Source organism: Oikopleura dioica, chromosome XSR, assembly GCF_907165135.1.
Source record: "Oikopleura dioica chromosome XSR, OKI2018_I68_1.0, whole genome shotgun sequence".
Taxonomy (NCBI): domain Eukaryota; kingdom Metazoa; phylum Chordata; class Appendicularia; order Copelata; family Oikopleuridae; genus Oikopleura; species Oikopleura dioica.
Window position 1 is genome coordinate 11574295 of NC_137294.1, and position 21861 is coordinate 11596155.

The 21861-nt window shown below is 44.4% G+C and overlaps 8 protein-coding genes across 10 annotated transcripts; all 8 read left to right on the plus strand.

Moving 5' to 3' along the window:
• The first annotated feature begins 6 nt into the window (after positions 1–6).
• LOC145710058 (large ribosomal subunit protein eL6-like) lies at positions 7–2036 on the plus strand. Its single transcript, XM_081787744.1, has 4 exons — positions 7–73; positions 237–436; positions 622–860; positions 1373–2036. The coding sequence occupies exons 2-4, from the start codon at positions 268–270 to the stop codon at positions 1574–1576; spliced, it is 612 nt and encodes a 203-aa protein (XP_081643870.1). The 5' UTR covers positions 7–73; positions 237–267; the 3' UTR covers positions 1577–2036.
• A 72-nt stretch (positions 2037–2108) lies between these two features.
• LOC145710059 (cytochrome c oxidase subunit 5A, mitochondrial-like) lies at positions 2109–3108 on the plus strand. Its single transcript, XM_081787745.1, has 2 exons — positions 2109–2345; positions 2846–3108. The coding sequence occupies exons 1-2, from the start codon at positions 2118–2120 to the stop codon at positions 3038–3040; spliced, it is 423 nt and encodes a 140-aa protein (XP_081643871.1). The 5' UTR covers positions 2109–2117; the 3' UTR covers positions 3041–3108.
• Positions 3109–3616: 508 nt separating this feature from the next.
• LOC145710060 (uncharacterized) lies at positions 3617–5425 on the plus strand. 2 transcript variants are annotated; one of them, XM_081787747.1, is made up of 4 exons: positions 3617–3824; positions 3866–3991; positions 4290–4755; positions 4802–5425. In XM_081787747.1, exons 2-4 carry the CDS (start codon positions 3903–3905, stop codon positions 4967–4969), a joined length of 723 nt encoding a protein of 240 aa, XP_081643873.1. In that variant the 5' UTR covers positions 3617–3824; positions 3866–3902; the 3' UTR covers positions 4970–5425. The 2 variants fall into 2 exon arrangements, with proteins under 2 accessions (XP_081643873.1, XP_081643872.1); XM_081787746.1 differs by having other exon boundaries at positions 3877–3991.
• A 41-nt stretch (positions 5426–5466) lies between these two features.
• Positions 5467–8296, plus strand: LOC145706547 (suppressor of tumorigenicity 7 protein homolog). Its single transcript, XM_081783960.1, has 8 exons — positions 5467–5533; positions 5579–5730; positions 5771–5901; positions 5942–6212; positions 6259–6605; positions 6648–7013; positions 7062–7244; positions 7289–8296. The coding sequence occupies exons 1-8, from the start codon at positions 5481–5483 to the stop codon at positions 7427–7429; spliced, it is 1644 nt and encodes a 547-aa protein (XP_081640086.1). The 5' UTR covers positions 5467–5480; the 3' UTR covers positions 7430–8296.
• A 55-nt stretch (positions 8297–8351) lies between these two features.
• Positions 8352–12892, plus strand: LOC145709349 (mediator of RNA polymerase II transcription subunit 14-like). Its single transcript, XM_081787030.1, has 10 exons — positions 8352–8559; positions 8608–10758; positions 10805–10942; positions 11081–11592; positions 11642–11772; positions 11814–12010; positions 12055–12112; positions 12212–12347; positions 12394–12617; positions 12663–12892. Exons 1-10 carry the CDS (start codon positions 8363–8365, stop codon positions 12747–12749), a joined length of 3831 nt encoding a protein of 1276 aa, XP_081643156.1. The 5' UTR covers positions 8352–8362; the 3' UTR covers positions 12750–12892.
• Positions 12893–12945: 53 nt separating this feature from the next.
• LOC145708102 (chloride channel protein 2-like) lies at positions 12946–16135 on the plus strand. Of its 2 annotated transcripts, XM_081785724.1 has the most exons (9): positions 12946–13231; positions 13286–13551; positions 13596–14005; positions 14047–14511; positions 14555–14727; positions 14775–14977; positions 15374–15537; positions 15585–15753; positions 15837–16135. In XM_081785724.1, the coding sequence occupies exons 1-9, from the start codon at positions 12992–12994 to the stop codon at positions 15862–15864; spliced, it is 2118 nt and encodes a 705-aa protein (XP_081641850.1). In that variant the 5' UTR covers positions 12946–12991; the 3' UTR covers positions 15865–16135. The 2 variants fall into 2 exon arrangements, with proteins under 2 accessions (XP_081641850.1, XP_081641851.1); XM_081785725.1 differs by lacking the exon at positions 15837–16135 and having other exon boundaries at positions 15367–15537; positions 15585–15725.
• A 31-nt stretch (positions 16136–16166) lies between these two features.
• LOC145707409 (pachytene checkpoint protein 2 homolog) lies at positions 16167–18032 on the plus strand. The gene is made up of 6 exons (XM_081784930.1): positions 16167–16593; positions 16639–16862; positions 16904–17054; positions 17114–17462; positions 17679–17875; positions 17922–18032. Exons 1-6 carry the CDS (start codon positions 16170–16172, stop codon positions 17945–17947), a joined length of 1371 nt encoding a protein of 456 aa, XP_081641056.1. The 5' UTR covers positions 16167–16169; the 3' UTR covers positions 17948–18032.
• A 48-nt stretch (positions 18033–18080) lies between these two features.
• On the plus strand, positions 18081–21850 carry LOC145709350 (pre-mRNA-processing factor 40 homolog B-like). The gene is made up of 10 exons (XM_081787031.1): positions 18081–18280; positions 18370–18547; positions 18596–18972; positions 19120–19372; positions 19432–19791; positions 19983–20096; positions 20213–20423; positions 20473–20590; positions 20841–21150; positions 21621–21850. The coding sequence occupies exons 1-10, from the start codon at positions 18081–18083 to the stop codon at positions 21699–21701; spliced, it is 2202 nt and encodes a 733-aa protein (XP_081643157.1). The 3' UTR covers positions 21702–21850.
• The last annotated feature ends 11 nt before the right edge of the window (positions 21851–21861 follow it).

Here is a 21861-nt window from a genome sequence, read left to right on the forward strand (position 1 = left end):
ATAGCGCGCGAATGGAAAATCCGTAGAGAATGGTTTTCCGTGAGTGCAGTTGCAGTTTTAACGCCCACGCAAGGTTCGGTCCGCGGTTTTTGGAAAAGAACTATTTTACTTTCCATAAATTTGCTTCTTTAGTAAAGAAATAATGCATCAAAAGGGTTGAATTTTTGTCATCTATTTCGACTCTTGTTTTCTCATTTATATTCAGCAAGATTCGAATTTGACAGGTTTTTTTTCAGCAAAAAGCAACAGATGTAAGAAGAAATAATTATGTCGGAAGCTTACTGTAAGAAAATCGCGATCAAAAGGAGTCTTCCTGAGTCAAGAACCGAAAAGGGGGATCAAAACGAACAAACGCCCTTTTTCAAGAAGAAAAAGAAGAAAAACTCTGATCCGGCGAAATCTTTTTCTGAAAAGAAGAGAGACTCCTGCTCTCTAGGTACTCTTCCATGTCTCCAATTTTCAATTTGAAACGTCAAAAATCGAGGAGCCGCTCGCGGCTTCAAGAAAACACAAAAAAGGCCCCACGTAAGGCGGCTAGAATGTTCATTTCCGACTGATGATTCATAAAGCCGCGTGCGGTTTGAATTCAAGTGAACTTCCAAATTCAAAAAATATTTTCAGAGAGCGGCCAAATTCTGATTCTGTTGACCGGACGCCACCGAGGAAAACGCGTCGTCTTCATCAAACAAATGCGCCAATCGGGCCTGTTGCTCATTACAGGGCCTTACAGTTTGAACGGAGTCCCCCTCCGCCGCGTCCATCAAAAAACCACAATTACAACTACCACATCTCTTCCGTTATCGACCGAGGACTTCCAAGTGCCGCCTTTTGTCGACGACTCCTATTTTTGCACGAAAAAGGTGAATTTTCTAGAACTTCGTTTTCGAATATTATCAATTGCCTTTTTCAAGGCAGTTTCGGATTTTTTCGAAAATGTAGGCTCTGTTATCCATTTTCACTTTGCAATAAGGATGTCGATTTATGATAAAAGATTCTTATGAATTTACGTTTCTGACTCATTTTGATAAAGTGTGACCTTGGGTTTTCTTGAGGATATCCCTTCGAAATTTCCTCAGAGCGAGTTTCTCATCGAAACCGAGTGGATACCCTTCATATCTCCTCCCTGATACTGGTTGCAGTTTAGGATGGTGGTATTAAGGGTATCTGATTGGGAACATGAGTTCAATGTTCTCTGAAGCAATTTCAAAGAGATACCCTTAAAGATTTTCAATGTGAAGGTCTGTCGAATTTACTGAGAAACCCATATTGGTAAAAATCTTTTATAAGAAGTCGACACCCTTATTGAAAAATAGCTTATTTCGCGAATCTAATTCGAATCGTAATTTTTCTCAAATAAAAATGTGATTTTCAGAAACCGAAAGCGACGCTGGAATCAGTGCTAGAAGATGTTGGTGACAAGGAAAAAGACGAAGTTAGCGAAGAGCGAAAATCGCTGCAGCGAAAAGTCGACGAAGCGGTTTTAGACTCGATCAAGCGGATTCCCTACATGGGCGACTATCTCTCGCAGAAGTTCTCGCTTTCCAAGGGTCAAATGCCGCACAAGATGAATTTCTGAAGACTGCCCGCTTTCCCTCCTCGGCTCTAGAATTCGCCAAAAGAAGTAGAAGCGGCGGCGCGAAGAAAAATGACTCACTCGGCCTCGCCAATTGACAATTGCGCTCAAGGCGGTGACTAAGCTCGATTTAAAAAAAATCGCGAAAAACGAAAAGAAACAGAATTACTATTCGTAAAGAGAGAGATAGAATGGACGAAGAATTGAACGAAAAATATCTTTTTTTATTTCAAAAATTCTAGAGTTGGCTGAACTTAAGTTCGATGAAGATTAAAAAAACTCCTCGAAAAAGTATTATTATTAAATTAAACCAATTTTAAATTTACTTTTTGATCATTATCTATGGAACATTTTCTAAATCAAACTAATATTAATCGGTCACTATTATGATATTCTTTTTAACTTGTTTAACTTTTTAATTGCGAGAAAATCTTCTTCACTGTTTATGTTAGTCTGTTCTCTTCCTTGATTCCTGTTTTATGTTCAAACTTTGGATTGGTGCTTTCCGAAGGGAACTAAAGGATTTTCTGTTTTCAGATTTCCGATGTCGTTATTCCGCGCTCTCCGACCGGCCTTGACCGCCCAGACTCGTCGATTGACTGTTTCTGCTTCTTTGAACTCGGCCGCTCCCGCTGCCCCACTTCGACGAGACGACGTCATGGCCGCCTGGGTTGAGTACTTCGACCACCCCGACTGCGATTACTACAACTACCGACTCGGCGCGCAGCACCTCTTCTCCGACGATTTGCTCTTTGACCCCGTCGTCTACCAGGTAACAACAAAATAAGAAAGATTATGAATTGAAAAGTCGCTTGCGCCTTCGAGCAAAATTAAATAAAGCCGCGCAAAGTGCGGCTAAAATAGTTTGACTCAAAGCCTCAAGTGGCTTCTCGATTTGTATTTTCTCGTTTCTGAAAATAATTTATCGATTCCTGTTCAAGAAAAGGGCGTGAAACGTACAGTGATCATTTAGTGGAGAGCTTTGTTGTGGCTGAGAGTGAATTAGAAAATTCTAGAGGTCACCTGGTGCTTCCTCATCAAGCGTGAAAGTTAGAAGAGTCCAATTTTCTAAATATTTCCCTATTTGAGTTTGGTGCTCGATAAGAAAGTACCACCTGGCCTCTAGAATTTCTTAACCCACTCTTGGCCACCATGAAACTCTCCAACACAAATTCACTGTAAAATTTACAGTGTAAATTATGCGCTCCTATCTTTCATACGAAAGCCTTTTTTCATTGTTCTTTGATCTCGAATTCATTGTTTGAAATTCAGGCCATGCTCTACGCTTGCCGACGATTCAACAACTTCCCCGCCGCCATGCGAACCTTGGAGTTGATCCGACTCAAGTGCGGCGACCGAGAAGACGTCTACGACTGGGTCATGCAGGAATTGGCGCCCACTCTCGAGGACCTCGGCATTCCCACCGTCGAAGACATGAACCTCCACATTGTCGAGACTGAGCTTTAGATTACTTCCAAGCTGCGGGTTTTGGCATTTTATTTATTACAGAATAAATCACCATATTCATCATTCAACCCTTTTTTCGTACCGTTTTCTGCAGGCAACCAAGACTCATTATCAAAAAGCATGAATAATTTCAGAAATATCCTTGACTGACAATTTTAATAACTGAGAAGCTGCTTGCGGCTTCGAGGAGAAATAGCGAAATAGCCGCTCTTTGTGCGGCTTCAATTTTACTTTTAATAGAAGCTGCAAGCGGCCCTCTGTTAAAATTTGAATTTAGTTTGACTAATTGCAGTACCTATTCGCTGTTGCAGGGCAGAGAGCTATGAGCAGAAGAACAGTAAAGAATAAGGATCAAATGAAAACCCCTCTAAAAAGCCAAGTCGTCGAAAAGAAGAAGAAGAAGAAGAAATAACAACTGTCCCTAATTTCTAGTCTAAAATTATTTATTACTGCGAAGAGTAAGATTATTGCATCTTCGCACGCTCAAAATCCGATCAACTGAATCCTTGTCCCTCATTATTAAAAATAAAAAAATACAGAGATAAATCTGTTCAAACCAGATCATCATCGTGTCTTTCAGAATTATGCTTTATTCCATTGGAAGCAAAGATAGTCGAGCCCGTTCTCGAGGATTTGAGAATTCGGCGGAGTTCGATGTTGATCATGATCGGTGAAGAAAGAGCATGATTTTTATCTTGCTAGGCTGCTAAAACGATGCTCAAATCGCAAACCGTTATATTTTCAAAGAGGCGCCAGATTGATTTTTCTTTTGCGAAGTTGAAAGGTGAAGACTTAGAGATTTTCTAGCAGCTTATTAAACTTAAGACTCCGATTAGTTTCATCATATCGTCAGGAGCAAAAGATGGCGAAAATTGACCGATCCAAGAGAGCTCCATGGACCTATCCGAAATACCTCCCTGAGGATGGCCAGGTCTTGGCCAAATACTACAAGTAAGACTAGAGATAACTCGTTTATACAGTTATCTTTTGAAAAGCTGGCGATTAATTTTTAGACTAAATTGGGGCGAAAAATCGGTAAAATTGCAAAAGGACTGTAATTTTCATCCTGTATCTCTGCAAAACAGGAGTGCTAGTAAGAAATATTTACTGTAGCTTGCAATTACAGACTATCACTTACTGGGTTCTTGTAATTTTACAAGGTTTTCGTTCAAATTTAGCCGAAAATTCTTCTGATAAGCGCCAGAATTGTTTAAACAGACTGTTACTCATCTGATAATACATTAATTAGAGATGGCGTCTACTACCCGGGGGTTCTCCAAAGCCGCTCGCGTGACAAACTCGGCTGGATCATCTACAAAATGAAGTTTTTCGACGGATATGTGCAGAAAAACACTTACGAGGATGACATCAAGCCGTACTCGAAAAAGGAAGCGATAGCCGCGAAAAAAATGGCGGAGGAAAAGTACGCCAAGCCAGAAAACAAGGAAAACTGGTTCTTCTTCCATAAACAAGTCCAGTTGGAGCTTGCCAAGCCGCTGCAGAAGAAGAAAATGCGGCCCGGAATGGACATTCTCGTCGAAGAGATGAAAGAGGGCGGACCGGTTTGGGTGCCAGGAATCGTCAAAGTGCGACGAGCAGACATCGTGGAATGCGAGTTCAAAGTAAAATTCGGAACGATAATCCGCCGCATCAAGTATTCGCAAATCCGCCGATTGTCAAAGAAGAATCAGCAATATTTCAACCAATTCCACCACGTAAGCGTATTCGAAACAACTCGACAATCTATCGTAATAATTCTAGATCCACAAGCACATGGAAAGCTTCTCCCCGATCTCATCCAACCCGGCGAAGGAAAACAACCCCGGACCTGGCCACGAATCAATCCTTTCTCATCGAAAACGCGCGCCATCAGCATCCACTTCACTTGAAAACGCCTCTTCCACAAAGAAACGACGCGTGGAAAATTAACTTCGAAAATATTACATACAAAAACTTCCAAATCCGTTTTATCGCCTCATTTCTGTAAATAACCAAAATCTGCCATCAAAATCGAGATTATCTGAAAAGTATCAAGATATTCCTTCATTTCATTCTTCACCGTTTATTCTGTTAATAGCTACGTCATCCCATTTGTTTCCAATTTGATTCCTTAATAATTGTACATTTGTGAATTTGAAATTCTAAAATTTAGGCTTTGATAAAAATAAAGCATTCGAAACGGACGGAAACTCAAAATTCTCTATTGATTCTTTGCAGGATGATATTTATTCAGCAGCAGAGTCTACCTACTAGACCTTATCACCATCCCTCCCCCTACTTAACTCTCCCCCCTAAACGAGTCCCCTAAACTAGTAAAGAGAGCATTTAGCCTTCTTGTCCTTTCCCTTTAACACGAACCTTAGAGAGCTTGTAGATTTCTTTCAGTAAAAAAGCAGATACTAAAAAAGGATTAAAATTAAGTCGTTCAGTTTGTTTAGACATGGCGAGTCGGCCTGGTCGCTCAGCTTTCTCGTATCTCCTCACATATTTTTGGTGCGTTAGATTCTCTTCCATCTCTTTTTAACAATTTCTCCCAAGGGTGATGTGGGTAGTCATACTCTTCGCAGTTGTCTACTTCTTCGAGCTGCACACGAAAATGCTTCAATTTCTCCAACAACTGCCCGATCTCTTTCAAAATCTTTCTCCTAAATTTTACGTCGCTCTCACTGGAACCTCCTCCTTTCTATCAGGTACTTATCAATCTAACACGCCTTTGTACCGTAGCTTTAGGGTTAATACTCGTCTTCGAGTGGTGGTACTTCAAAAGAAACGGTCAAAGCTTCATCGAGCAAATGAGTTTAAATCATCTTGGGCCTCTGATAAATCCAGATCCAAGCGATCCCCTTGGCTCTTGCGAAAAGGTAAGCAAGAATTCTCTCTTCATTTCAGTACTCTTTCAAGCCCGGCTTCGAGTGCAAAGTGTGGCAAAATCCAATGAATCTGCTGCGCGGCGCCGAGTACGAGCGCTACTACTCGGCCACGAAGAAACAAGCACTAACATTCTACGATCTCAACCTCTCCGCCCAAGACCACCAGACATTCTTCACTTGCGACTCGGACAAGGACCGCAAAGCCGATAGCATCATGACCGGCGCCTGGAGGGAGCGCTACGTCAAGGCCAGAATCGAAGCTGCTCAAAGCGCGCTGCAAATTGAACCGGACAATCCATCAGGTACACTTTTATTTTGGAAAGGCGCGAATCAACTCGTGAAATTCAGCACTGATCCTCCTGGGCGAAGAAAAAGCATCGACAGTGGCAGAAGCCGAGAGTTACTTCCAGAGTGCGCTGGTCGCCGCCGAAGCCCGCCACAAAAAGACCCTGCAAAGTTATAATCAGAGCAACGGACGATGCTGCGAGCTTGAACTCAAACGAGACCACACAGTTTTAATTTACGTCAAACGACGCCTGGCGATGTGCTGGCGCAAACTTGGCCGAGTCAAAGAAGCGGCGAAAGTGTTCAAAGAACTCACCAAAGAGCCGCCAAATGTGAACTGGTTGAATGCGTCGCTCGGGGAAAACCTAATAGAGTGCTATCTTGAGCTGGGGGACTATGCCAACGCGCAGGTTAGAATTGATACCTTCTCTTCAATTTTTACATAATTTAAGGCTACACTGGCTCGTTACGACGACATCAATCTTCCAAAAAGTGCAACGATTTGTTACACAGCCGCTCTCCTAAAAGCCCGTTCTGTTTCTCAAAATTTCTCTGCCGAAGTAGCGGGAAGACGGGGGCCAACATCGCAAGAGTTCCACGCAATGGACGCCATCCACAGAGCAGTCGAGTTTAATCCACACGTGCCCAAGTATCTCCTCGAGCAAAAGAGCCTCATTCTCCCACCAGAGCACATTCTCAAACGAGGGGACTCGGAAGCCGTCGCGTACGCCTTCCATCACCTACAGCACTGGAAAAGGATAGACGGAGCGTTAAACTTACTTCACTCCACTTGGGAAGGAACATTCAAAATGATCCCCGTAAGATCCTTTTTTCGATTCCCCAGCACCAATTTCTTCTTATTTTAGTATCCGTTGGAGAAGGGCCATCTTTTCTACCCGTATCCTCAGTCGACAGAAGTGCACGATCGCGATTTGCTGCCCGATTTTCATCCGATCTCTGTTTACCCAAAGAAGGATCTGCCATTTTTCATCATTTTTACGGCGGTTTTATTCAGTATAACAGCCGCTTTAGCACTCTTCACGCATCTGGTAAGCAAGTTGATTGCTTCATTCATTCACGGATTCATTTTCAGTACCCCGATCTCGTCAAAAGCTCAGTGACGGAGTTGATTACGATGATCGGGACGCCGTTCAGGTGGCTGACGGAGAAGATCGGGCACTGGTTCACTTTCCTACTCCACGGCGGCCATTCTGTAAGCTCGACGCAACTGTAGTGAAGAGAGACTGTAGACAACTGTAGAAAACGTGAAACAAACACAACAACTACTGTAAAGGTGCGCTCCTGCTGTGTGTCTCTCCGCCTCTCCCTGTAAAATTGACTAAATTAACTATTACTATTTTACCAATACATGTAAAGCGACAAAAAGGAACAAAAAACACGCCCCAAACACACAACGATAAAATGATCCAGAAATAATTCCATTCCAAAAAGAAACCAAAGTTCGTCCAAAATTTTCTCGTTCTCAGACTGTTCAATTTTTTCACATATTTCTTTCGCTGGAACGCAATTTCGGACATTTCATTTCATCCTTATATTTTTTGGAGTGGTTAATGCTTGGAAACCCTTATTTTTTAATTATCATTTATCATCGTTAAAATCCTCACTTTCATCATCATCTTACTATTCTATTTTTACTGCTACAGAATAAATAACGGTAACGGAGGTAGAAAACCCCTAAAATTCTCAATTCAGAATAAAATCTAGTTTAGCTTTTTTTCTTTCAAATTCCTCACAAATGAGTTTTGAGCTTCTCAGTGTTAGTAAATTCCTACCAAATGAAGTCAGAAAACGCTTCTGGTTTCAACTTAAAATCCAGTCTCGTGGTCTTATTTCTCGAGAAACTACTGTAACATACTCGCGAGTCTCTTGTAGATATTCATATGTATAATCATCGTTATACATAACCATTGTTACAGTTACAAATTACAGGTAGTCACCTCTAATGCAAAAAATGAAAAATCGCTTCGTTTATTCTCAACAGCCCTCTTGCTCGTGTATTTTTACTCTTTTCGTATTTACCTACTGTAGCTGCTGTCTAATGAATCAGACAAAAAGACGTTGTAATAAAAGAAGAGCTTGAAAGCTTGAGCTTTTTAATTTTCGGTCATTCTATAAACCTTTGGCAATTAAGACTGGGTCGGTAACTATGCCCGGGTTGGCCTCGGAGCCGCTGGGCCACCAGGGCAGCGAGCCTGGGCCGCCAAAGCCCCAGAATGGCCCGCCAAGTGGACTTGGGAACATGAGTTTTCCGCTCACCATGCTCGTGGAAAGCACAATCCACAAGGCGTACGGAGAGCTATCTAATCTGGCCGAGCTTCTGCAGGGAAAAGAAGACATGCACAGGTTCGTTTCTTCTGCTTTTTAGAATATCTTGCTAACTACTTCGTTAAGGAAAATGGAAATCATCAGTTTCGTGATTCGGACGAGGCGGTCCTTCGTTCGTTTGATCGCGCTGGTAAAATGGGCGCAGCAAGTCAATAAAACTTCCACGTGCATGGACATCGTCGACTTTATGGACAACCAGTCGGGCATGTTTACTGACACTGCGGATCGACTGTACAGCCTGGCGCACGATTTCCTGCGCCACGCGCGTCTCCCCACCTTCGCCGTCCCCACTGCCATCGACGTGTTGACGACAGGCTCGTATCCCGACCTGCCTAGAGCGATCAAAGACCGCTACGTTCCGCAAGAGCCACTGAGCGAGGAGAACCGCGCGGAGACGATCACGCGCCTCAATCAAGTGATCAAGTGTCGCCTGGTCCAGTGCGAGCTGCCCGCCCAAATCACCGACTTCCAGATCGCGAAAGGAATCGTTTCTTTCGAAGTGCCAAACGAGTTCAAAGTCGACTTGACGATACGCGGCGACTCGGCGGAGACGCCCTGGACCCTCCTCCGCGTACAGATATTCGTCGAAGACTGCACCTCCAACGACGATAGAAATCTGGTGCACTACGAGCATCTGCAATTCATCCACAGTCTCTGCCAGTCGCGATTGTACAAGAACGAAAAGCCTATCTGCGACCTGTACAGCTGCTTGCACTCCTTTTGCTCGAGTCTGCAGTTGGAAGTCCTTGCCGCCCAGACCAACAAGCTCATCAACCACAAATGGAAACAATACATCGTCATCGAAAAGTACGAGGAAGGATCGAAACTGGTGATTTCTTACTGGAAGGATCAGGACAAAGACTACACGATCACGATCCAAGTGAACGAGCGGGACTCTTCCGACGTTCTGGAAATAATCCACAATCCAACACTTTCTTCCTGCTCGATCAAAGAAGTAATGCAGGCTTCAAACGTCGACCACATAAATATCGAGCGTCTTCTGATGGACACGATCCAGTGCCGAACTCGCGCGAGACTAGAAAAGTTAGAATATCAGCTCAGAAGAAGAGTAGAAGTCCCAGTTAATCCGATTGTTACTGAAGATGGAACGAGGCTGATTGTTCCGCTTCTAGTCCCCGGCGAAGTGTCAGAACGCCTGGATGTTTCGATCGATCCGCAAACTGGCGAGCTGATGCCACTGCTCCCCGGCGCCGCGGAAAAAGACCTCGACGAGTTGATTGAAACCTTTCAACGCAATCACGAGAATCTCTCCGACGTGATTAACACGCTTCGTTACACGCTCGCCAAAGCACGCTGCGTGCGCGCTGCTTCTGCACACTTGGTCGCGCCCGTCGAGCGCCTTCGACTACTGCCAGACTCGCAACAACTGCTCGATGCTTTCCCCCACTATCAACTGTTCAAATTCTCGCGCTACGTTACGTACTTCCTCCTCGTCGAGCTGTACGACGATCCGGAACACCACGGCCGCATCTGCCGCCAGTATCACATGCTCAACATTCACCTCGCCGACGTCAAGGAGGATCTCTACGACATCAACTGCCATGTAACTCTGAACTCAAACCCGTTGGATCAATTCTCCGAGTTCCAGATCGGGCTAAAACGCGCCCGCGACATGCAACAACCCGAGTGGATGGACGCCGACGCTGAGCTCTCCCACGTGATCGCCATGTGCGATTTGCGCATCCCCTTCGTCACGCTCTCCGACACACTGCGCGAGGCCGGAATCGCGTACACTGGCATCCTTGACAAGTCGATTTCATCGACCTATGAAATCCGCTTGCTTGAGTTTCCTTTTCCTCCGGATGCCGATCTGCCAACAGTAGCTCAACAGTCGCTGAGGGACGCTTTCTTATCGCTGACATTCCGCCTGTCTTGTGTCAAGGACACGCGAGCAGTGACAGCGGTGCGGCCAAACATTATGTTTTGGATGGTGGAGGTGCTTTTGGAAGCGAATCCAGCCATCGTCGCCGCCCTTGCGAGTAGTAACGCAAATGGCCAAACAGTAGCTCACTCGGTCGAGAACAACTGCGTCCGCATCAATTTTACGTTTGAATCGAAGCACTCGCAGGACTTGGCGGAGAGTATGCAGAAAATGGACCCGCTGGCGATGTTCACTCAAGAATGGGCTCTGGTTGTTCATCTTCATGATATGGCACTGCAGCTTACTGATCCTCATGAAACGGCTTCTATTCAAGGGTACGCCACTTCTAGCGTCGATTTCTTGCTATAAATCTTCTTTCAGACAATATCAGCTAACCGAGTACGACTACAAACGAATCGTTATCGGCTACGGCGAACAAAATACACATGGTCAATTTAGCTCACTTTGCGTAGTGCAATGGATCGAAAAGGAAGACCAAAACGGACAAAAATACCACTTGTGAAAGCTCGTTTCGGCGAAGTGGGAAATAACTTCGCCGCTAATCCTCATTCAATAGCGCAAATGCAAGTTGAGGCAAATTTGAATCAGGAACGGGGCTCTTGAACTCGCCTGAAATGAAACCCTATCTTTATCGAGCCTTGAAAAGTCGAGAAATTTAGTAGAAACGATTTCGCAAATCGTCCGCGGTTACAAACTTGTGCGGCTTCTCGGAACACTGTCGGTCGCGTGCGTCGTTGGTGTAATTCCAGAGCCTGGCCGGGCCCGAAACATTCAAGCAGCTCGGCAGGCGTTTACTGTTCTCTGTCAGTCGCCGTGTCATTATAGGCTGCTCTACCGCGGACAGTACTGTATTGAGTTCTTGATGGTGGACAACGAGACTGTGCTCGTGCGAGACGCCTCCCTCAGCAAGTTCTCCAACACGAAGCTTCTGTCTAATTGGCATCCGATCACCGGGCTATTGGCGTTGTTCTCCGCCTTTGGCAGTCCTGTCCAGCCTATCATTGGAGAGCAGTTTCTCTCTACTGACCACGATTTTGAGGCGAAAACGCTTCCCGAAGGCGTCGTCTGGGCTTCGAACAATGGCGGCCTCTTCAACATCGAAATCGTGAAGCAGGTCTTTGCTTCGAGGCCCGTCTCATTGGGCAATGGTAAGAGGCAATCTACGCTTATTAGTTAGTTTAACGTTTTCCTTTCTAGTGCTTGGTGCGGGCGTGGACGACCAATTCAGTGTATCCCCTCTAGAAGAATATCTAGCCGCCGTCTACTTGTTTGATTTCACGAGAGCTCACGTCAAGCACGAAACGCTCAAGCAAAACCCTCAAATAAAGGTACAAGCTTCTCTTTCTCCCAGCTTTAATTTCTTTCGAAGATTCATCGATCGCCCGACGCAACATTCCGTTTCAACACCCAGTTTATTTCCTTCGTCTTATCAATCAACGTCAAAATGAGAAAATTAGACCTCCAATGCATGCCACTGAATGAGCAAGTTCAACCCTTTCTTCAACAATCAGACCTAGTTGTTTTGTCAACGTACTTTATGAAGAAAGTTGCTGGACCGCCATTCAGGTAATTTATTTTTCCGTGAAAGTTTCTCGTTACTTAAATTTTAGAACAAACGCTGTCAAGTCATTCATCGCCATAATTTCTGAGCCGATTTCACTTCTAAAGGTAACTTTCTTAAAGGTTATCAGGAGGCAGAACCCTAACCCTAACTGGTCTCCGGAGAATGACCCCCTTACAGATTGCCAACTAATCACTCTGATTCAGGACTGTATAAATATATTTAACCGCGAGGTCGGCCACAGCCAGTTCATGACGAATGACATGCGTCCTGTTATGACCATGTGCCTTACAGTGCCTCCTTCACCGCTGAATGTTCCTCTTGCCATTGGCCATCAAGCTGGTAATAGCCTTACTACTGTTCTAAGCCCTACGAGTGTGTTTTCTAGTGCTGAAGTTGACGCAAAACAACCAAGTGATAACTCTGTTCTTTATCCAGTTCCACTCAAGTTCCAACACCATCACTGTTCCCATCAAGTGCGTGCACGAGCAGAACAACAGCATCCGCCCCGAGCTCTACCAGAACTTCATCAACCAAAACAACCAAGAGTATCTCCCCTACGCGCGCCACTTGCAGACAATCAACAACTATTTGCAGCAACTACCACCTCAGGTTTATTTTAAGTTTTTGTCAAATAATAACCAAATTATTTTTCAGAGATTCCAGAATCAAACAGGCGGCAATTGCTCATTCTTCCTCGCTCTCAAGAACGTCATGGACAACTATCAGATGAGCCCCAGCTAGTAGCCTCTGATAAAGAAGAAACTATACGCACCTTCCTTCTGACCAAACTAAATCCCCAAACAACAACAAAAACACTGCTCTGTTCACTGCTTCTATTCCAATGCCAGAAAACGTAAAGAAAACCGAATCAACGGACTCTCGACTTGTTCGAAATTCTATTTCGCTCCCTTTTTTAAAGTTGATTGACTCTAGAATGGGCGAGAATTCGACGTAGTGTTTTCAACTGGCAACTTTGAACTTGAATGGGTCTGAAAACACTGACGAAATGGATCGCCCTGGCCCTGCGGAACGAGTGGTTTTATCTCTTCCTGATGGGGACGACGATGGCGATCCTCAGTTTCGGAATCGACTTCTTGATCGAGAACCTCCAAGAAGTGCATTACATCATGTACGCTTCCAATAGCCACAGCTACGTTGCCTCGCTTTTTGTGTGGCTTCTTTTCGCCAGTGTTCTCGTTTTTGCTGCTGTGCTCGTTACCAAGGTATATCATCAGCAATTGATCCTCAGAATTCGAATTTCGAACATTTTTCTTCAGACGATCGCTCCAAAAGCGTCTGGAAGCGGTATTCCCGAAATGAAGACTATTCTACGCAGTCCTGGATTGCACAAAGAATTCGTCACCTGGAAAGTACTCGTGGCCAAGTTGCTCGGTCTCGTCATGGCGCTGGGCTCAAGAATGCCGATCGGCAAAGAAGGGCCATTCATTCACGTCGCTTCTATCGTCGCGATTTTGTTTTGCAAAGTTCAAAATTTCATTCTTCGAAAACGCACTGAAGACGCGCGAATGACAGAACTTCTTAGGTACAAAATTGAATACCTGAAATGAGCTTCACTTTGAATTCTAGCGCAGCATGTGCTATCGGTGTCAGTTGCTGCTTTGGTGCTCCCATTGGCGGCGTGTTATTCTCGATCGAAGTCACCTCGACTTACTTTGCTGTTCGTGACTACTGGCGTGCCTTCTTTGGATCAGTCATGTCAGCCCTCGTCTTTCGTATTTTAGCAGTCTTCTGGAAAGACGAAGAAACGCTTACTGCCCTTTTCCGAACAAACTTCCGCGTTGATTTTCCCTTCGATCCGCAAGAAATCATCGCTTTCGTCGTCATCGGCGTTGTTTCTGGCCTCGCAGCTGCCAATTTCGTTGCATTCCACAAGTATTTGAACAAAAAAATTCCGCTCATCTTCAAGTCCGACACGCAGCGACAGATGATTTATCCCGTTCTTGTGGCTGCTGTTTATTCGATAATGACCTTCCCAGGTAATTTTTGGACTTGAAAAAAGAGCTATATTCAAAATTAGGCGGGCTCGGCCGAGTAATCGCCGGTGAATTGACGGATAAGCAGGCAATCATGATGCTTTTCGACAACGCGACTTGGTCGAATCCAGACACGACGGCATTCATCGACGAACGTCAATTCCTGGCTGAAGGCGAGCTCGAGCGACTCAACGAAAGCTCCATTCCAGTAAGCGAAGTGGAAGCGTTTGGTTGGGACAGAGCGACGGGAAAGCCGACCGGAGCGAATTTGTACGTTTCTTTGACGCTCTTTATCGTCGTGCAGTATCTCGCTGCGGCGGTGGCGCAGACAGTTGCATATCCTTGCGGCGTGTTTATGCCAGTGTTCATGATTGGTGCCGCTTTTGGTCGACTGGTCGGCGAGTCTATGTTCGCTTGGTTTCCAATGGGCTTCAAGGGACAATTAGTGATTCCTGGAGGATACGCAGTCGTTGGCGCAGCAGCCTTCGCTGGTGGCGTCACTCATACAAGTAATCTACTCATAAATAGCCTCAAACTAGAGATTTTTTTCAGTTTCAACATCCGTCATCGTGTTCGAACTGACTGGGCAAATCAGCCACTGCCTGCCCGTGTTACTGGCAGTTCTCGTTTCGAATGCTATCGCTCAGTACTTTGCTCCCTCTTTTTACGACTCTATAATCGTGCAGAAGAAACTCCCGCACCTGCCTGATTTGAGATCCTATCAGGTTGTACCAAGCAACCTTTCTTGCTTTTTCTTACTCACAATTTATAGAACTACAATACGTGCGTGGAAAACTTCATGAAACGGGATGTTGCGGCTATTCACGCGCTTGCTGATGCAACTCAGATCCGAGAAATACTTGGCCGGTACAAGTATTCCGTCTTTCCGCTAATCGACTCTGTTTCGAACAAAGTCCTCTTGGGAAGTATCACGCGAGCAGAGCTCAGCCACTCGGTCGAAATGAGCATGCCCAGGTAAAGACTCTTTACCAGGGGTGGATATTTTGATTTCAAACTTCATTTCAAACCCCGAAATTCCCGTTCTCGACCAATCAGGATGGCCAAATTGGGGTTGAAATGAGGAGTTGAAATCAAAATATCCCCCCTGCTCTTTACTAAAGAGTACATTTCTTAATTTCGTTAAAAAGAGGTGAAAATCACTAAAATTCCTCTTGCCTTAGCGGTTAATTTTTTAAACTGAAGAGAAATCGTTCACGATTTTTGCAAAAATAAAAAATAGCGATTCCTAGATTTTTTTAGATTAAAGCGCTCAACGGTAAAACCTGAAATTTTGTCCGTTGAAAATTTTTAAAGACTTCAACCTTTTAGAACCACGAAAAGAAACTCTCTTTTCACTGAAAAAGTTTTCAGGCCTTTGGATTCGGCGACTGTGAACGCGGCCCCGGCGATGATAACGGAAAAGACGTCTCTGCACCGAGTTCATACGATGTTTTCGTTGCTCAACATGAAACGAGCCTGGGTTGTCAATGGCGGACGATTGGTGGGCATCGTCACGACGACGGAGCTTTCTGAAGGTGAGGCAAAAGCTAGCCAAGGCAGGAAAAGTGAGCATTTTGTTCAGAGATCGTTGGCACGGCGAGGAAGTTCAACTTGGACCAGCGCGCGCGCTCGAACTCGTCGATTGCCAGCGAAGATCTCGAGCACCGACTGATCGAGTCTGAAGACGACGGCGAGGATTCCTTCGACGACCAAGTGCACTTCGATCGCTCCTCGTTTAATTTTAACCAAAGGTCTCTTTCAGCTTCAAAATCGACTAGAAACAACAGCTACCTCAAATATAAATAAAGAACCAATACTAACAACTCTTCTATAGCCACAATTATACCAGAACGAACCTATGAACCTACTCCTTGCTCCTCTGAACATTCTTCTGTACTCAAAAATGACAAATAACGCTCTTCAAAAAAGAAACAAATCATGACTTTAGTTGTTTTATTTTTGTATTATAAACTGCTTTTTTCTGTGACTCTGGCCAGATAACTCTCTTTTGCTTCCGCGAGTAGACTGATAAACTTGCAATTCCCTATTTTCTGTAACTTTCAAGAACTGCAACAACTCCGATTTCAATAATCAGCAGCAACGAAAAACGAATAAATTTATTTATTAAAAGCAGCCTTTTCTGATTTCATTTCCATTTAGTATAAAAATGGTAGAGATCCACGAGCTCAATATGGAAGGCGAGCAGTTCAGAGGCGCCAAGACCGCTCACCTTCCAGAACAACGACAGATCAATTACGAAGTGCGACTGAAAAACAACCCGAAATACGAGGTGGCGGAAGTGGAAGAGAGTCTGCGCAGTATCTTCGAATTGTTCGACGACGGAATCAAAAGCTTGATTCCCAAACAGGACAAGGACAAGATCGTGCAGGCGATTAGCGAGATTATGGACGAAATAGAAACGAAAGAGCTGATGGAGGCGATGAACGTCGTGGAAGAGTGCGTGGCGGAGGTGATCATCTGCGAAGAAAGCCTCAAGTATAGTGCGCTACCAAACGCGGTTCTTGGCAAGTTCTATTTGTTCAACATGGACAAAGCCGAGGGGGAAGAAGAGCACATCGACGAGGAAGGAGGTAACTAGCCCGGATTAATTCCTCGCTTATTATTTTAAATTGAAGACGGGGAAATCGCCGCCTGCCAAACGTGGATGTTGCCAAACAAGGCCTTTTACGGACTGTGGGAGTCGCTGCACTACTCCTCCTCGCTCAAGAGCGATCTCATCCAATACGCGGAAACATCCTTTCGGCTCTCGCAGCTCGGAGTCAGCAACACGCTCATCAGCTGGAACAAAGTGATCCTCTTCCATGGCCCTCCGGGCACTGGAAAGACTTCAATCGCTCAGGTACAAACTTATTGGAGCTCGAGAAAAGAACGGTTCTTCAGGCATTTGCTCAAAAATTAGCGATTCGACAAATAGGCGGATATCAAAACACGGCACTTGTGGAGATCAACTCGCATTCTCTCTTCTCGAAGTGGTTTTCAGAGTCAGGCAAACTCGTTCAGAAGATGTTTGCTAAAATAAGAGATTACGCTGGTAAGTTGGCGATGTCAGCGGTGACGGCTTTTCCATCAAGACCAAACTAACTTTTTAAGATGACCAGTCGGTTATGACGATCATCCTCATTGACGAAGTTGAGAGCTTGACTTCCGCCAGATCTGGGTCCGCAAACGAGCCAGCCGACGCCGTAAGAGTAGTCAACGCCGTTCTCACGCAGCTTGATTCGTTGAAAAAGTACCCGAACGTGCTCGTTGTTTGCACTTCGAACATCACTGGCAAAATTGATCTGGCATTCATCGATCGCGCCGACATGAAGATTTTCGTTGGACCACCAGAGCCGAAAGCCATCTACACGATCCTAGAGTCTTCGATCCATGAGTTGTTCCACAAGGGCATGATTACAGGCAAATACTCCTTGCGATCGGAAGGATACGACCTACCAAAGTAAGAGCGCGTTTGATGTTAATGAAGCTTTCAAATTAAATAGTTGTAATCATGGTGAAACCTCATAATAATCGAGAAGCCGCTCGCGGCTTCGAGAAAGTTTAACAATAGACCCGCATGGTGCGGCTTGTTTTCCCTAGTTATCCATTTTTGTAATGTTACAACGTCTTTTCAACAGTTCTAATTTCAAACTGTGAACTAAATGGTATTTTTAAGTCCATCTGCATGCGAGAGAAGTCTCATCGCAATTGCTGACAATGCTCAAGGCATCAGCGGTCGTACTCTTCGAAAGATACCCTTCTTGGCCTTGATGAAGTACTGCGCTGGAGCTCAGCAGGTCACCCTTGACAACTATCTCAACGCGGTCGAGAAAGCCATCGAGAGCGACAAAGTTGAGAGGAAGCACCTTTCTGGTAATAGAAAATCTATATTCTCTTAAATTTTAACATTCTGATTTAGACGAAAACATAAAGATGGAAGCGTAACCGATCACTACCCTCACTTTTACTTTTCACATTCCTTTTTCATCTTTTTTTATCTCACAACTGCCACTTACCGACAAGTTCACGAATAAATATTATTTATTAAAAGCAGCTTTTTAACTCAGGTCTTCTGTAGATGCAGAACAGTTGGAATGGCAACGCCGCGAATAATATTGGCTCGAAAGCGAAAGAGTCCGAGTGGGTAGACCACGTGGCTCCGAATGGCAAGACATATTATTACAACACGAGGACGAAGCAAAGTCTTTGGGAGAAGCCCCCGGAGTTGATGACTCCCGGGGAGCGGCAGCTGGCCAAATGCCCCTGGAAATCACACAAGTTAGTGCTAAAAATAATAATTATTGTTGATTTTCATCAGCATGGTGAAATTTTTTTTTCCTTTTTTTCAACTCACTTTTGTTTTAAAGGAATCAAGACGGCAAGGTGTACTACTACAACTCAATAACGAAAGCGTCGAGCTGGGATGAGCCGGACGAGCTGAAAAAGGCGAAAAAAGAGGCGGCGGAGATCGACGCCCAAAACAGCGCCCAAAATCCAAACGCGATGAATCCAATGATGATGATGCAGATGATGACGATGCTCATGGTAAGTGAATTCTTGAGAGGAAAGTGAGTAACTTTCAATGTTTCCTAGTCACAGCAAAAACAAGGCAAAGAGAAGAAAAAAGAGTTCAAGAAGAAACAGGAGATCGTGGAAAAGCCCAAGTACGAGACAAAAGAAGAAGCAAAAGAAGCATTCAAGCAGTTACTCCGCGACAAGTTGATCCCATCCAGCGCGAACTGGGAATCGGCGATGAAGCAAATCATCAACGACCCGCGTTACGAAGCACTGGCGAAGCTCTCCGAGAAGAAACAGTGTTTCAATGAGTACAAAACCCAACGAGGCGTTGAGGAGAAAGAAGAAGAACGCCAAAAGGCAAAGGAGAACAAAGACAAACTCATCAAGTTCCTCGAAACGCATCCGAAGATGACCTCGCAGATCCGATACAGACAAGCAGAGGAGATGTACAGGTACAGTCACTTATCACTTGTTCCTAGATACATTCATCTAAATTTTCGCCTAAGCATCGAACAAATACTCTAACTTGTCGATAAATGTCGGAAGAGGAACCCCTAAATTGTTGATTTTGGACCGTGTACTTACATTCATGAGTTTAGGACACTCTCAATCTGGCAAAACGTGCCGGACCGGGACCGCCGCGATCTCTACGACGATCTAGTTGTCACTTTGGCGAAGCAGGAAAAGGAAAACACGCGCAACATGCGAAAAAACAACATGCGTAAGCTTACCCAAGTGCTTCATGATTTGGAAGGGTTAAGTCATAAAACAATGTGGAAGGAGGCTCAGGAGCTCCTGTACGACTGCGATGAGTTCTCAAATGACAAGGAGCTGCAAAACATGGACAAGGAGGTGAGCCACAGCTTTATAACTTACAAAAAGGGGAGGCCGAAACACTAACTGAAATCTAGGACGCTCTAGTGTGCTTCGAGCAAGTTATAAAAGAACTGGAAATCGAGTACGACGAGGAACGCGACAGAAAGCGCGTTTTGGAGAAACGGATGTTCCGCAAAAACCGGGAACGCTTCATCGGCTACTTGAAGCAGCTAAATGAACAGGGCCATCTCCATTCGTTGGCGCACTTTTGCGAGTTGTACCCGCGCTTCGTCACTGATAAGCGCTTCACGGATATGCTTGGGCAGCCTGGCTCGACGCCGCTCGACCTCTTCAAGTTTTATGTGCACGAGATAAGGGAAAAACTCCCGGCCGAGAAGAAACTCGTCCAGGAGTGTCTCAAAGAGCAGGACCAAAATTTCACCGAAAAATCAACTGTAAGTCTTCAATCAGTCTTAACAATAGAGTTTGTACTGTAGCCTTTGTGAAATACTCTTTCGATCAAAATTATAAAGAAAAACTCGTCAAAAAGTACTTGGAAAATTCAGCTTTTTGAGAATTTAGGGTGGTCCTTGTTGTCTTCAATTTGATTACTCAAAGAATTGAAAAGTTATCAACTTTCTTCTAGTACGATGAATTCACCGCTGCCGTCAAAGACATCCGAGAAAAAATCGACGCCGGTAACTTGCGCATGATTTTCGCCTGGCTGCAAGAAAAGGCAGAAAGGATAGCCCAGAAGCAGGTACGGTCTGCTAGTTGTGTCACTAACAGTAGGAGATCTAAGTGGGAGCTTCGGCGGGAGGCGAAACAGTCCGACTTTTTTACAACTGACGTAGTTTTGATAATCGATTATTTCAGGGCGGCAAAACGTACAAAAAGGAACAGGCTCTGAAGAAGAAGCTTCAGGACGACGGTCTGATCGGCAAGCGCTGGGAAGAACACAAAAAAGACGTGCTCGAGCTGGACGAGGCTGATGGACTCACCGAAGAAGTTGTTCAGGGAATATTTAACGGATACGATTCGGTCGAGTCGGACACCGAGTTCCCCAAAGCGCCGCCCAAGAAAGCAGGTTTGTTCAATTCCACTTCGTTTGAATTTTAATTAAACAATATATAAAGATCCTACTCCTATTTTCATCGACTCCGGAGAAGACGTAATCTCACTGGCCTCGTCTGGCTCGCCCGAGAAAAAGACGTCGCCGAAGAAGGACAGAAGCACTCGCAAAAGAGAAACCAGGTAATTAACCAGCCAAAACTTGACAAAGAGTACCGAAATTCCGATCTCTGAATAACTAAATTTCTAGTCAGTCAAATAAATAGCACAGTCCAAGATGCTTAGAAACATTTATTGCTAAAAATCGAGAAGCCGCTTGCGGCTTCGGGCAAAAATCTACGTTTAAGCCGCACTTTGCGCGGCTCTTTTTTACTTGAGCTCAAAGCCGATTTTTCAATTCGAGCAGAATTCCGGTTCTAATTTAAAACATTAGGAGTGTTTCGTCCGAATCTTCGCCAAGGAAGCGGAAGCGCTCGCGGAGCTCCTCAGATGAGCGCCGCTCAAAGAAGAAAAAAGAGAAAAGGGAGAAAAAAGAGCGAAAGCGCGAAAACAAAGAAAAAAAACACAAACGCGAAAGATCATACGACGAGGACTCGGAACGGAGGAACAACTACAACTCGGACGAAAATGAGGAAGAAGAAAAAGAAGTGGCTCTCTCGTCGCCGCAGCCGAAGAGAAGGGTCGAAATCAGAAGGGTTCTTGAGCCAGAAGATCACTCCGACAATGACACCTCGAAGAAAAAGGTAATTGTTGAGCGTCCTTCAATTTTTTACAGAAATTTTTCCAAAGATATTTTCGTTTTCGTCCAAAATTTTGGATAAATAGAGTCCTCACCAATTAGTCTTCTTTTTTTATTACTGCCTAGTTTAATTACCCTCTGATCAGCTGGCGAGTGGCAACATTGTTTTATCGTGAAGTGAAATGACTCATTCCAGAAACATGAGTCATTTCATTTTTCGATCTTTTAATCTCGTATTAGCGCGCTACTTAAAAAGCCCTGTACTGTAAAATCTTATTTATTGGATTCCATTTCTAATTCAAAAATTGAAACACTCATTTTTTTTCTTAATTTTTTAGTTTGTTGAAAAAAAGCTTCCGCTCGGAGCTTATTTCAAATTTCGCGCATTATCGCGAAAAAGATAAATCGATCCAAAATTTAAATTTTTCGCATTTTCAAGAAGAAATAAAAAAAATAATGTCTCTTTTTTTCAAGAAATCGAAGAAGGAAAAGAAGAAAAAAGAGAAGAAGGAGAAAAAATCCAGAAGACGAAATTACTCGAGCTATTCTGACTGAAGTCAAAAATGATGACAAAAACTCTTTGAACTGATTTAATACTGTAACTTGAATTTTGAATGTACAGTCAACTATCCGTTCCCGCCGCTGGATTCTGTCTCGAATACTCCGCGACTACTGCCCTTTTCAACTTTGAAACATGAAATCTAGCTGAATCTAG